This window comes from Coptis chinensis, chromosome 9, assembly GCF_015680905.1.
Source record: "Coptis chinensis isolate HL-2020 chromosome 9, ASM1568090v1, whole genome shotgun sequence".
In the NCBI taxonomy this organism is placed as follows: Eukaryota; Viridiplantae; Streptophyta; class Magnoliopsida; order Ranunculales; family Ranunculaceae; genus Coptis; species Coptis chinensis.
This window is the reverse complement of record NC_141464.1, coordinates 68523080-68536394: the sequence shown is the minus strand read 5'-3', so window position 1 is coordinate 68536394 and position 13315 is coordinate 68523080. Positions and strand designations below refer to the sequence as shown.

At 35.6% G+C, this 13315-nt stretch overlaps 2 protein-coding genes across 2 annotated transcripts; both read right to left on the bottom strand.

Moving 5' to 3' along the window:
- Positions 1-7671: 7671 nt before the first annotated feature.
- On the bottom strand, positions 7672-9048 carry LOC147477603 (putative F-box protein At4g09190). The gene has a single exon (XM_086582936.1). The coding sequence runs from the start codon at positions 8949-8951 to the stop codon at positions 8178-8180; it is 774 nt and encodes a 257-aa protein (XP_086439062.1). The 5' UTR covers positions 8952-9048; the 3' UTR covers positions 7672-8177.
- A 199-nt stretch (positions 9049-9247) lies between these two features.
- On the bottom strand, positions 9248-10996 carry LOC147477602 (RING-H2 zinc finger protein). The gene is made up of 2 exons (XM_086584350.1): positions 10124-10996; positions 9248-9500 (listed from the first exon to the last, which is right to left on the bottom strand). Exon 1 carries the CDS (start codon positions 10934-10936, stop codon positions 10124-10126), a length of 813 nt encoding a protein of 270 aa, XP_086440476.1. The 5' UTR covers positions 10937-10996; the 3' UTR covers positions 9248-9500.
- Between the last annotated feature and the right edge of the window lie 2319 nt (positions 10997-13315).

Sequence of the window (13315 nt, the reverse complement as noted above, 5' to 3'; positions counted from 1 at the left end):
TGCTACTATGAGGTAGTATAGTATTTGTGGATATTTCCCACGGGATTGTGGGGTAATGCAATAATATATTGGCACGTGAAAGAATAAAAGTTGTTATGAGATATAATTGAGATATTTCTAAATATTGTGGCTTAGTGCAATAAGGTAATTGACCTGCACGTGGTATAATGGAATTACTATAAGTCATAAATAGATGACACTTGAATAAATTACGTAACGAAAATCCTAGAACCTAGCTACCACAACTCATGTGATTTGGCCCTTCTGGCGTTTCAGTGAATCTGAATGACCTTCGGGCGTAAGTAATGTGATTGGCCCTTCTGGCGTTTCAGTTAATCTGAATGGCCTTCGGGCGTAAGTAATGTGATTGGCCCTCTTGGCGTTTCAGTTAAGCTGAATGGCCCTTCTGGCGTAGCCGAATAGTGGCTTGATTATTCCGTTCGCAAAATAGAACGAGACGCTCGATATTTTATGCCGAATAGTGGCATTACTTACATAATGGCTTCCGTGTGAGGATTTACCTGGTGTGCGGCATCCCGCTCAGGGTAGTTACGCACGGAGTGGTACATTATGTAAGGGGAGGCATGTGAATGTACATGTTCGGCGTTGGGTAGCGATTGTGGTAGCCAGGGAAACTAGGTAAGACATAGATACGACGTGAATTTTAGGGACACGCAAAGAAATCCTTAATAATATAATTATGGTAATATGTTGGTAAATGATATATCTCTAGATAGATGATTGTATATGTTTGGCTGGTTGGTAGTTTAGTTAGAACCTGAGGCACCTCGTGGAGGAACTACCTGCCTAGATTATTGTACTCAAGGATGTTGTATTAGTTGTTGAAAGTTAAGGCGCCTCGATGGAGGAACTAACTGCCGTATGGATTGTGCATATATATGTATAATTATATGTTGTATTTTAGGGCTACTCACACCAAAGCATTTTTATAATGCCGACCCGATTTGCATGTTTGCTTATCGGGTGTGTTCATTAAATGAACACAGTTGTAAGTCTTGATAGGTTTAGTGTTGAAGAAGATTGGTTGCTGCTTGTGGGTTGCGTTAGTGTTGCATTTCAAGATAGGTTTTGTTTTCCCTTAAGGTGATATAGATTTTCAGTTGAGGAAATATTATTTGTATTTTCATTTGTAATTTTAATTAAAGAGTTATTGAAAAGAGATTTGTAACCTAATCTTATTTGATAAATTTTTGTAATGAAGAGGACATTTGTTTAAGTTAAAAATTTTATTGCTTTTTAATTATCCGCATATTTAAACTGTTTATGGGTTTTTGGGAGTTGAGAGTGCGTCACACCTCGGAGATCGAAGAGTCGGGAACAAATAATGTTTTTTCCGAATACTGTCGAAATTCGGGGTGTGACACCTATTCTCTAGAACAATGTGTTTATATACTTGGGTCTGAAACCCAAGCCCAACACAGACTCGGGCCCAGAAACCAGGCCCACATATCCAAATCCAATCCAACCGATTTTTAAATAAATAATTTAATTAATAAATAAATAAATACGTATTTTAAATACGGGCGTTACAAAAACCTTGATTGAATGTGGAGATGGTTGTTTTCGGGTCTCCAGTTTTTGAGAGTTAAAAGCAAGAAGTTGTCATCCGAGACTATGTACGTGTTATGTTTTCCCCCTTTTTTGCGGAGAACTCAAGTTCTAACCATTAATCGGGACTCTATTCTACACTAGACTTAAGCACATGCTTTGCACGTTTGCATTAGACACGTGGGTTAGGAGAGAGAACAGTTAAAGTTGCGAAGGGGCGGTTAAAAGTAGAAAGAGAAAAAATTTGTTTAGGAAAAAGAACAATTAAACTTGCGAAAGGTTAAAAATAGAAAGAGAAATTTTTTGTTAAAAGGCATAAAGAGACAAAAAGCCATGTAGGTATTTTTTTTTTTTTTTAATCCCACGCGCGTCTCTCTCTCCTCTCATACTTTTGTTTCTCAAAACAAAAAACCACGTGTCACGAAATAGAGAACGGACAGAATCGAATACAGCTTATTCGGCTAACTCACCCAAGCCTCTTATAAGTAGTAGAGATATTGTAAAACCTTGATTGAATGTGGAGATGGTTGGTTTAGGATCTCCAGTCTTTGAGAGTTAAAAGCAAGAAGTTGTCATCCGAGACTATGTATACGTGTTATGTTTTCCCCCTTTTTAGCGGAGAACTCAAGTTCTAACCATTAATCGGGACTCTATTATATACTAGACTTAAGCAAGTGCTTTGCATGTTTGCATTAGACACGTGGGTTAGGAGAGAGAACAGTTAAAGTTGCGAAGGGTTAAAAGTAGAGAGAGAAAAAATTTGTTTAGGAGATAGAACAGTTAAAAAGAGAAAAAATTTGTTAAAAGGCATAAAGACATAAAAAGCCACGTAGGTTTTTTTTTTTATCCCACACGCCTCTCTCTCTCCTCTCATACTTTTGTTTCTCAAAACAAAAAATCATGTGTCGCGAAATAGAGAACGGACATAACCGAATACAGCTTATTCGGCTAACTCACCCAAGCCTCTTATAAATAGTAGAGATATTGTAAAACCTTGATTGAATGTGGAGATGGTTGTTTTAAGGTCTCCAGTTTTTGAGAGTTAAAAGCAAGAAGTTGTCGTCCGAGACTATGTACGTGTTATGTTTGCCCCCTTTTTTGCGGAGAACTCAAGTTCTAACCATTAATCGGGACTCTATTCTACACTAGACTTAAGCACGTGCTTTGCACGTTTGCATTAGACACGTGGGTTAGAGGAGAGAACAGTTAAAGTTGCGAAGGGTTAAAAGTAGAAAGAGAAAAAATTTGTTTAGGAAAAAGAACAATTAAACTTGCGAAAAGTTAAAAATAGAAAGAGAATTTTTTTGTTAAAAGGCATAAAGAGACAAAAAGCCATGTTTTTTTTTTCACGCGCCTCTCTCTCTCCTCTCGTACTTTTGTTTCTCAAAACAAAAAACCATGTGTCACGAAATAGAGAACGGACAAAACCGAATACAATTTATTCGGCTAACTCACCCAAGCCTCTTATAAGTAGTAGATATATCGTAAAACCTTGATTGAATGTGGAGATGGTTGGTTTAGGGTCTCCGATCTTTGAGAGTTAAAAGCAAGAAGTTGTCATCCGAGACTACGTACGTGTTATGTTTTCCCCCTTTTTTGCGGAGAACTCAAGTTCTAACCATTAATCGGGACTCTATTATATACTAGACTTAAACACGTGCTTTGCACGTTTGCATTAGACACGTGGGTTAGGAGAGAAAACAGTTAAAGTTGCGAAGGGTTAAAAGTAGAAAGAGAAAAAATTTGTTTAGGAGAGAGAACAGTTAAAGTTGCGAAGGGTTAAAAGTAGAAAGAGAAAAAATTTGTTTAGGAGAGAGAACAGTTAAAGTTGTGAAGGGTTAAAAGTAGAAAGAGAAAACTTTTGTTAAAAGGCATAAAGAGACAAAAAGCCACGTAGTTTTTTTTTTTTAATCCCACGCGCCTTTCTCTCTCCTCTCGTACTTTTGTTTCTCAAAACAAAAAACCACGTGTCACGAAATAGAGAACGGACAGAACCGAATACAGCTTATTTGGCTAACTCACCAAAGCCTCTTATAAGTAGTAGAGATAGATACAAAGTCAGTGCTAAGTTCGGACTCTGGGACCAAAACTCTAATTTTTTTTTTCCTAGACCGATTCAATGAGCATCACTGTAGATTCTGAAACCTATCCTTAGACATGCATATCTTCAACTTTAGCCTAGGCTTACTATTAATGCTCTTGGAGGAAAAGAATGTGATTATTACAACAGAGGAAGATTTTAGCAAATTTTTTTTTCTATTGGCAACCATCGAGCGCCATCAAAAGCATAATAGTAATCTTATATTAACAGAAGCAAATACACAACTAAATTAACATACTTGTTTACAGGTGCCCAAACTGTAGCTGCCTCTTCATTCTCTCCACTACGTCAAGTAATGAACAAATTGTCATTACTCACTGTATATCGAAATGCCCAATCAGTGTCTGCTATAAAGTAAAACCACACACACCAAATTCAAGTGGAAATGAAAGGCAACAATGTGACTATAACAACTCCAGTTTTTAAACAACATAAATTACATTATTTGAATTGAAAATAACTATTATATTATGAAGTCTAGTTTGTTATAGAATTTGTTTGTTAGAACTTTTGTGGGTATTTTAGAATCATTTTTGGACTTGAAAACATTGTTAAAATGTACCCATTCATATAGGTATGGACCTTGGGTGTTTTTTAAACTCATTTGACGCTCGTAGGTTAACTTAAACAAACTTAAAACATTTAATAAACAATACCTGCGAATTTCCTCTTTAAAATTCTTATTATTCAAAAATAAAACCCGCTTCTATTAAAAATAATATTTTTGTTTGTAAGAAATAAAAAGAAGGGAAAGAAAAAGAAAAGTGATAAGAGAAAATGAAGCATTGATATTCTTTTGCAAATTCAATTTCAGATGAGTAGACATATTTTTATCAAAAAATATATATAAATTGTTTTTTTGTGATTTTTATCTTGCTTGCTTCATAAATGATTCATTATCATTTTATAAAATTTCCATATTTAATTGTGAACGTTTGCTATTTGTTTTGAAATTTTAATTGTTGTTTGGAACAATGATATGTTTGCAGAATTCTGCACAAATACTGGCTTGTGACTTGAATTCGACTAATTAGATGATGTAACTAGTTTTTCGACAGAACTAAACAATTTTAGTTTTCTAAGTCATCTTTCATTTCCAATTGTCCTTGATTGATTCCAGTTTATATTCTATTTGATGTAAATTTTACAAGAAAGTGCGTCAGAAAATTGAATAGCAGAACTTAAGTTGTTGGCTCTGTTCCATCACATAGTTTAGGGCACATACTAAACGAATTAGTGTTTAAGAATTTTTTTTATTGAAATGGATTTTCTGTCTAATTTTTAGAATGGTATAATTGATTCAAAACTTTGATTATATAAATTCTCTATAATTTTTAGAATGGACAAAAGTCAAACTGTCCTAACCAATTTCTCATGCATAAAACAATATACGTAACTTATTAGTGTAGGATTTAGTTGTACAAGAAAAAAAATAAAATGATCATGCAATTTGTATCATATTAATATTTTAAATAAATGTGTATTGCTTGGAGGAGTAATTATTTTATTTGTCTAAAGAGTTCTATTACATATATTGGAATAAGAGTTGCATGCATAATTGTTTGATGAATAATGTATATATAGAGCGTATATTGGTAGCTAAAGATTTGGCATGGTATTATGCAACTATATATATTGACACTGATGGACTTTGACTTTTACTATGTGGCTGATAAGAATTACGAAGGCTTGATTCTAATCTTGAAAGATTTGGATACGTATACAGCTTTGAGTAAAAGTGCAGCCACTATATTATATATTATATATTAGTTTTTGTGATAACTATATGTATATAATGTTAGTATTTAATTGTGTACGTGATTGTGGCTGTTTGAATTGTATTTGATTGATGACCATTCGTGTTGTGTTCAATGATATTTAAATGCGTGATTGATTTGCATTGATGTGTGAAAATACTTTCTGCACGTGTGATCAATAGTTGTGCATGATTAATGCTAGTACAATGAAAAGTGAGCTAAGAATAATATTTGCAACGAGTCTATCACACCTTTATAACTCTCTACGCCTCAGGATTTGGTAATAATATATTATGACTTGAGATTTCATGTGATAGGAAGGTATTCATTGAATGTGACATGAATGACCTGGTAGTGTTACGATGGGTATTCCTTGAATGTGGTGAGAATGACCCAAGTTATTCATTGAATGTGCTATGAATGACATGTTAGTGTTATGATAGGTATTCCTTGAATGTGGTGGGAATGACCCAAGGTATTCATTGAATGTGCCATGAATGACCTGTTAGTGTATGATGGGTATTCCTTGAATGTGGCGAGAATGACCCAAAGTATTCATTAAATGTGTCATGAATGACATGAGATATTGAATGCCCATAAGAGGCTGTGATTATGCACATGGAAAACCCAGAGATGGCTGTGACTCATAAGTTATGAGTTTGCAAGATGTAAATATGTTCCTGGAGGCGATACCCCCGCTTGGGAGATATGTCTTGTAGTGGTACTCGGTGTGAGAGAGGCACATGGGTATGTGTGATTTGGCAGATATGTGAAGTGCAAATCGTGGAGTATGAACTAAAAGTGAGGTTAATAAATAAGTGATTAATAAACAAGATGTATTGTGGAATTGAATGAACTAAAAGTATGTGAATTTGTGTGATGTTATGGATTTGAAGTGTGACTGAATAATATTAGTGAATGCTTGTGATCTTTTATGTGATTGAGAAATGACTATAACTTGATATGTTATTATGAAAATATTAATGACTTGTGATAGTCTGAGACCTATGATTATGCACGTATAAACTTTATGACGTAATGATGTCATGTGAATGACTATCCTTGATATAGGTATTATGATAAGTGGTATTCTCCAAATATGCGGGACGAACCAAGTGTATCAATTAGACTTAAATGTCTTAAATGATGTTTGATTATGAATGGAAATTTGACTGGCTGAGATAAATCATTTTATTATGATGTCTAACTCTGTTTTACAGGAGGGTAGGATTGATTAATCTTTTATGCAGGGACGTAAATATCCTACCCTAAGACGACATGTTAGCTTAAAGGTAAGGTGTATTAAACTCATATTTAATTAGGTTGTCATATGTGCATTTAATAAGTGAAATGTAAGTGATATTTATGTTATGAGTTATTTTGGAAAGTGTGAATAATGAATGCTATTATATGAGATTCTTGGAATTGTATATTGGGGGTAAAATCTTACTTGGGAAGAAACTACATGCCGTTTTGAGAAAACGGAACTAACTTGTCTTCAAAGTTTAAATGATTATAATAGTATATTTATTTATTCGAAAGATATGAACGTATTAGTATTTTATATTTAGTCTTACTCATACCAGCAAATTCAATTTGCTGACCCATGTGTGCTTTGTTTTGTAACGTGGGTGTGTTCTTGGAAACATAGATGGTAGAGTACAGTGGATGAGGACACGTGATTTGGATTTACTCTTGGAGTCTTCTGGTTTAAGTTTTTCTGAAGTGTACGTTTTTGTTTTGAGGCAAATGTAATAGAGTTGGGTAGTTTCTTTGTAGTTTAAAAAATGTGATTGAAGGATTGTTCCTTTTAGTTTTAAATTTGATATCAAATTTTTAATATTGTGGTTGATAATATGTTATTAGGGTTCGTTTCACCATGGGTTTTCAGATGATTGAATAGGGTGGCGATAGGGATATTTATATATTGAAAAAAAAAATCCCTATTTTAATTGTTTGGAAATTTGGAGTGTGACAGTGACAATGCTCGTGTAATACTTGACGACCTCCATATATGTTCACAGCATATGTAGTACTGTTTCCCAAAGACGACGCTTTATGTTACATCCAGAGTCAGCACTCTCAATTACCTATGATGACATATACCTTGTGTTCTTAAGAATTGATTAGTGCAAGCTCTGCACCAATAACTCAACTATAGCACCTACCTGCTATAAACTTATGAAGTAGTGTAAGGGTTGCTGCATTTCCAAAAGAACACTATGTAAAGATGTTGCTTCAGAATGACTTGAATTGAAACACAAATATATACTGGTTCACGATATTTTCATAGAAGCAAACTGTAAGACTTTGCATATAAAGAACACCTACATTACAAAATATATAGTTATGTCCTCCTCCTTTTTCATTGTTTTAGTTTTATTATATTTTTTGCCTACACTAGAACGCATTGAGTGAAGTCAGAGTCTCAACATACGAAAATATTTTGTATGTTTCATGGGGAAGTCCCGGCAATCCATGAACTTCAAATGCGTTAAAATTCCCATTTCCTATGTTGTATGAAACCAGTTCCATCCTATCATAAAGTATTACAATTTCGCCGTTTTTTCTAAGCAAAATAGGCTGAACCGTTTCACACAACACTCCATCCACATCAAGTTTACTGACAACATATCTGGTCCATGATTCCTTTACATTGTATTCCTTCATAATCCATATTTCAATATGACCTGCACTGAAGTTATCAATCACCGAAAGGCACCTGTCCAGTGACACAAATTCAAGATTGTTCAGCCTATGATCAAGAACGCTGACGTTTGGACACGGAACAAACCCGAATTCTTCAAAGCTATGTTGAACGACACAATGAGCATTGACTTTGATGACCTGAAACCATCTTCTGATTCATCTTCAGCCAACCAGTGCACAGAGCCGTTGACAAATGCACGAAAGTGTTTTTTAAACTTCACATTTGGAGCCCTTCCTAAGTTTCTCCATGAATTTGCACCCAATGTATACACTTGGACTTCTGAGATACGAACATCCCATGACTGGTAAAATATTTGCACCACCTTAAATTCTCTCCTAACTGTATCGAAACCTAACCCAGAAACAAGTTTTGATGTTGTACATTCAGGGATATTAAGATTCGGTAATTTCACAAAATCTCGTGTAGCAGGATTACAAATGTACATGGAAATGTAATTATGTGCTTCTTTGCTATAAGACCTACACCAAGTACTGAAGAACATAAGTCCATGTACTGAAGGATCTTGGATTAAGTCAGCTTCCTGGTAGAATGAAAGATTGATCTTGGTGGTCTCAAGAATGCGAGGGAACCTTTCATCTTCATTTGTGATGTAAATTTCATTAAAATCAGTTGGTAAAATGATAAAAGAAGATGAGTTACTAGATCGAGTTGATGCATTGAGATGTAGTTCTGGGAATTGAAGGCTGTCAATAATTGCTAGCCATGTTTTAGATACTGACCTGCAGCGTAAAACTGATTTGACTGGCAAATATGTGAGAATGATTGTGATGATATCCGTAGGAAATCTGTCCATTGAATTGATTGCTAAAGGGATGTTGGAGAAGGATCATAACAGAAGAATTCCTTCTAACTCATATTTATAGTGTTTTGACACTAAAACAATGGCTAAGAAAAGCTTCTCCCTCAGATATATGTAGCCATATTTTTGTAATAATTTGGCGTTGAAAGCAAAGACATAAAGCTAAGAATGCAAAGAAAATTATTATCTGAATTGGAGTAGGCTGTCGTTATTCTTGATTATGCCGGCCTTTTATTTGCTATATAAAATTTGGTTCTTTTGAGAATGAAGAATGAAGATTGGACTTGATATTTCCATAACATAAGGCAACAAAAATAATTGACTATTTCACAATTGAGTAGTCAGTCAGACTTCTATTACATTGTTTCACGAGTACACAGATTTTGGTTGTTAATAGGGCAATTCTCAACTCTGGGCTCATTGCTTAACTAGGTGTCTTCGTGACTTCGCGTACAAGGTACTTCTATGCAACATTATTCTTAGCAACAGCCTTAAACTAACAACTCAGCTATAGCACCCTGTTAAGCAGTAGTGTAAGGGTTGCTGCATTTCCAAAAGAACACTATGTAAAGATGTTGCTTCAGAAGGAGTTGAAAACACAAAACTATACTGGTTCACGACATTCTCATAGAAGCAACAGATAATATGATCAATTCACAAAGAGAAATCAGGACAACTCACAACAGAATACAAACTTCATATAACATGATCTGTTCACAACCAGATATACGTTACAGATTTATTTCAAACAATGACATACTTCCTAAGTTCCTAGTTCCTACCACACATTGGTCTAACTTTATCCAGCCACTGTAATGAACCGTTCACAAATGCAGGTGAACTATTGAATTCGGGTATAGGATAGTAGTGTGCAAACTTTCACTGACTAATATCTTTAGACTTAACCTTCCTAATAAGAGACCATTGCACCACATTGAATTCTTTACATGAGATAAATAGAATCCAGACCTTAAAAAAGAGAGTGAGCAAGAGAAACCATACCCTTAGGGGGCACGCACGTCCACTAACATTTGATATACAGAAGTAAACGACTCCAAAAGTTATAACTCCAAAACTTAAGCAAGTGTCTATTACACAAGATTTTTATTTCACATCACACTTGAAAATGAATAACAACATAACAGAAAGCAAAGCAATAAACTTACTCAGTTCAAACTATTTACTCCAACCCATTTCCAAAAATGTTTTTTCACAAACACAGCCTTCTCAACTATATCCCCTTCACTACATTCCCCATACTCATTTCCCTCCTCAGTCCAAAAATCCTCACTAGGCAAACCATCCACACAAGCTTCAACACAATGCAATACATAACAAGCTGGTAAACCCGGATACGAAACCGACCCTCTTTCTTCCACTTTTTCTACATAAGACCCTTCCACAATCTTCACATTCCCATCATCTTCACTTGTAATAACTGACCCGAGTTCTTCTTTCACTGCTCTCAAAACTGCATTTTCAACACTCTCATTTGGCTTCATTTTTTCTGACAGTGGTCTAAACCTTTCACGACGTGTTCCATCAGATAATTCTTGAAACGCTTCTATTAAAACACAGTTACTATTACTTTTACTAATTATTTTAACTGTGATGACGTGGAGGTTGCGGATTGGTGGAGTTGTGTCAGTTAAAATAGATTCGCCTTCGGAGATTTCGAGGAATAAGTTGTGTATGTTTTTAGTGCCGGGCTTATTACCCCATGATGAAAATGAGTCTTGTGGTAAACGTGGTTTAAGCCAATTGGTAAGTGACTGTGGAGTGGGAAATCGGGATTTTGTTGGGGGCATGTTGGGGATTTTAAGAAACGGACGACAACAACAACGTGGGAAGTTGTTGGGGATTTTGAGAAAGAGGTTTTTATGAGGTTTGGTTGTTGAAGAGAAGAGGAAGAGGAGAGAGAGAGATGTGACGAACAAATCAGGTAAACAAAGTGACGTGGGATTGAAAGGGTGAGGCATGGGTTGTGATTTTGGGTATGGGTCTCGTTTATTGACACAAGGACTAATTCTCCTATATAGTATATACCCAATTCTTTAAAAGGTCCGAAATATATTGGATTCCCCATTAAGTCATCAACTATTTTGTATGAAATATCGGTCGATAGAAGAATAAAGAATACAAAATAGTTATGTCCTCCTCCTTTTTCATTGTTGCTACAAGACCGAATTGAGTGAAGTAAGAGTCTCAACATACGAAATTATCTGGTATTTTTCGTGGGCAAGTCCCGGTAGTTCAAGATTGTTCAACCCATGTGTCGTCGTGGGCAAATATCGTAGTTGATATTTTACCCTAATGTTTTAAATATCGAGATATCGATATAAAGGTCGATATCTCTCTATAATTGAAATATTGCAGGTATGAGCGGAAAAAAAGTTGTGAAGAAGAAGAATAGACACGCGTCATCATATAATTGGAGTGAAGCTAGCTTGGAGGACTATATAAAGACCAAAGGAGAAGAGAGAAATCATTATCTTCACCCCCACACAAAATTGTAAACGAGAGCGCAAACAGAGAGATTGTAAAGAACACCATTGTTATTCAATAAAACATATCTCATTTCAATAAATGCTTGTCAAATCATCATTCAATCTCCAAGAACTTGTTAGATCTTCAGCAAAACCAACTTGATTACCACATTGGCGCCGTCCGTGCATCATAAGCTTGAGAGGTCAAGTTTGATCTTTCTCCCTTGTGTTGTGCGATTCATTTGTGTTGTGCAATTCACTGATCAATTTGGGGTGATTTTTGTTGAAGATTAGCGTGAATTGTACTGAGAGTTTGTCTTCTTTTAAGGATCAGTGGTCTAATCCTAGTTATACAATGGCTCCTAAACGTGTGCCAACTAGTAAGGTAGCAGTGAATGAGGAAAGCATGTCTAAGAATGAAGAAAGGTAAACAAGAAGATCAGTAAGTAGAGTAGTGGAGGAATTGGAAGAGATACAAAAAGAAAAAGTTTCATTACACGCTTTATTGAAGAAATAAATTCAATGAATTGGAGAAGCAAAATAAGGCGTTAATAGCAGAAAATAAGGCGGTGAGAGAAATGAGTGAGAAGCTTACACATTAAGAATTCTATGAGAAGGCGGAGGCAAAGTCGACCTCGGTCACCCCAGTGGCTAGAAAGAGCCATCTTGAAGAAGCACACTTTGTGACTAATATAACACAGAAAGTGGTACATGAAGAGGAGATAAAACAAACAACACAACCAATCAAGAAAGAAATGGTTCAAGAGATGATGCAGGTTCAAGAGATGATGCAGTGATAGTTTGGAAACAAGTTATTAGAAAAGGTGTTGGCATCGGTGCACAAACTAGCCGACGATGTTGGTCGAAACCCTCTCAAGAAGGAACTTGAACTGATGTCGTTACCCCCTAAATTTAAAAACCCGAAGTACAATTAGTATGATGGGACAATAGACCCCATGGATCATTTGTTCGGCTACCGACATCAATTTTTGGTATACCAGGGAATGGAGTATTGGGATTCGTTGTTATGTCGGTCATTTTCATCGAGTCTGAAGGGTAAGGCGATGAAATGGTTTTGTTCGTCGCAAGAAGGGTCAATCGCCTGTTATCGGGAAATCGAATAAAAATTCTTGACAAATTATGGTCATCAATGAATAAAACCAAAGCCGGTATCAACTTTATTTCATCTGAAGCAAGGTAAAAAGGAGTCATTTAAAGACTTCTGGCTAGGTTCAAGGCAAAAGTAGAGTCAGTTGAAAAGCTAGATGAGGTCGAGATGATGTTAATCATGGCATTTCAAACTGGTCTGGTTCCAGCATCGGATATGTATAAATATTTGTTAAGCAAGGAGGTTAAAAGTTTACAAGAATTATATGACAAAGCTGAAAGGGATATTCGAGTCAAGAAAGGGATCCAAGTAGTTACAGTTCAAACTGTGCTTCAAGTATCGGACTCGGGGAAAAAGAAAAAGGATACTCGAGATCGAGGTGAGAGTATTCAAAGCCAGATAAGAGGAAATCTCATGATGATTATGTAATACCAGAGACTCAACCTCCAACAAAAAGAAGGTATGAGAGGACATTAAAAGAAGAATTAGATCCAAAGAACTACGTGACCATCAATACAACCCCAAAAGATATTTTGAGAAGAGTGGGTAAGGAAGCTTATGTGAGACATCCACAATTCACTCCTACAAAATTGGCAGACAAGCCCTATTGACAGTTTCATAAAGTCAAGAATCATGAAACAAACAAGTGTCTGCAATTGTTAAAGGAGATTGATAGGCTGATGAAAGATGGAAAACTTCGAGAATTTAGAGCTGATGCTTGACCAGAGATCACAATTACAATACATGAGAAACCGCTGGGAGTG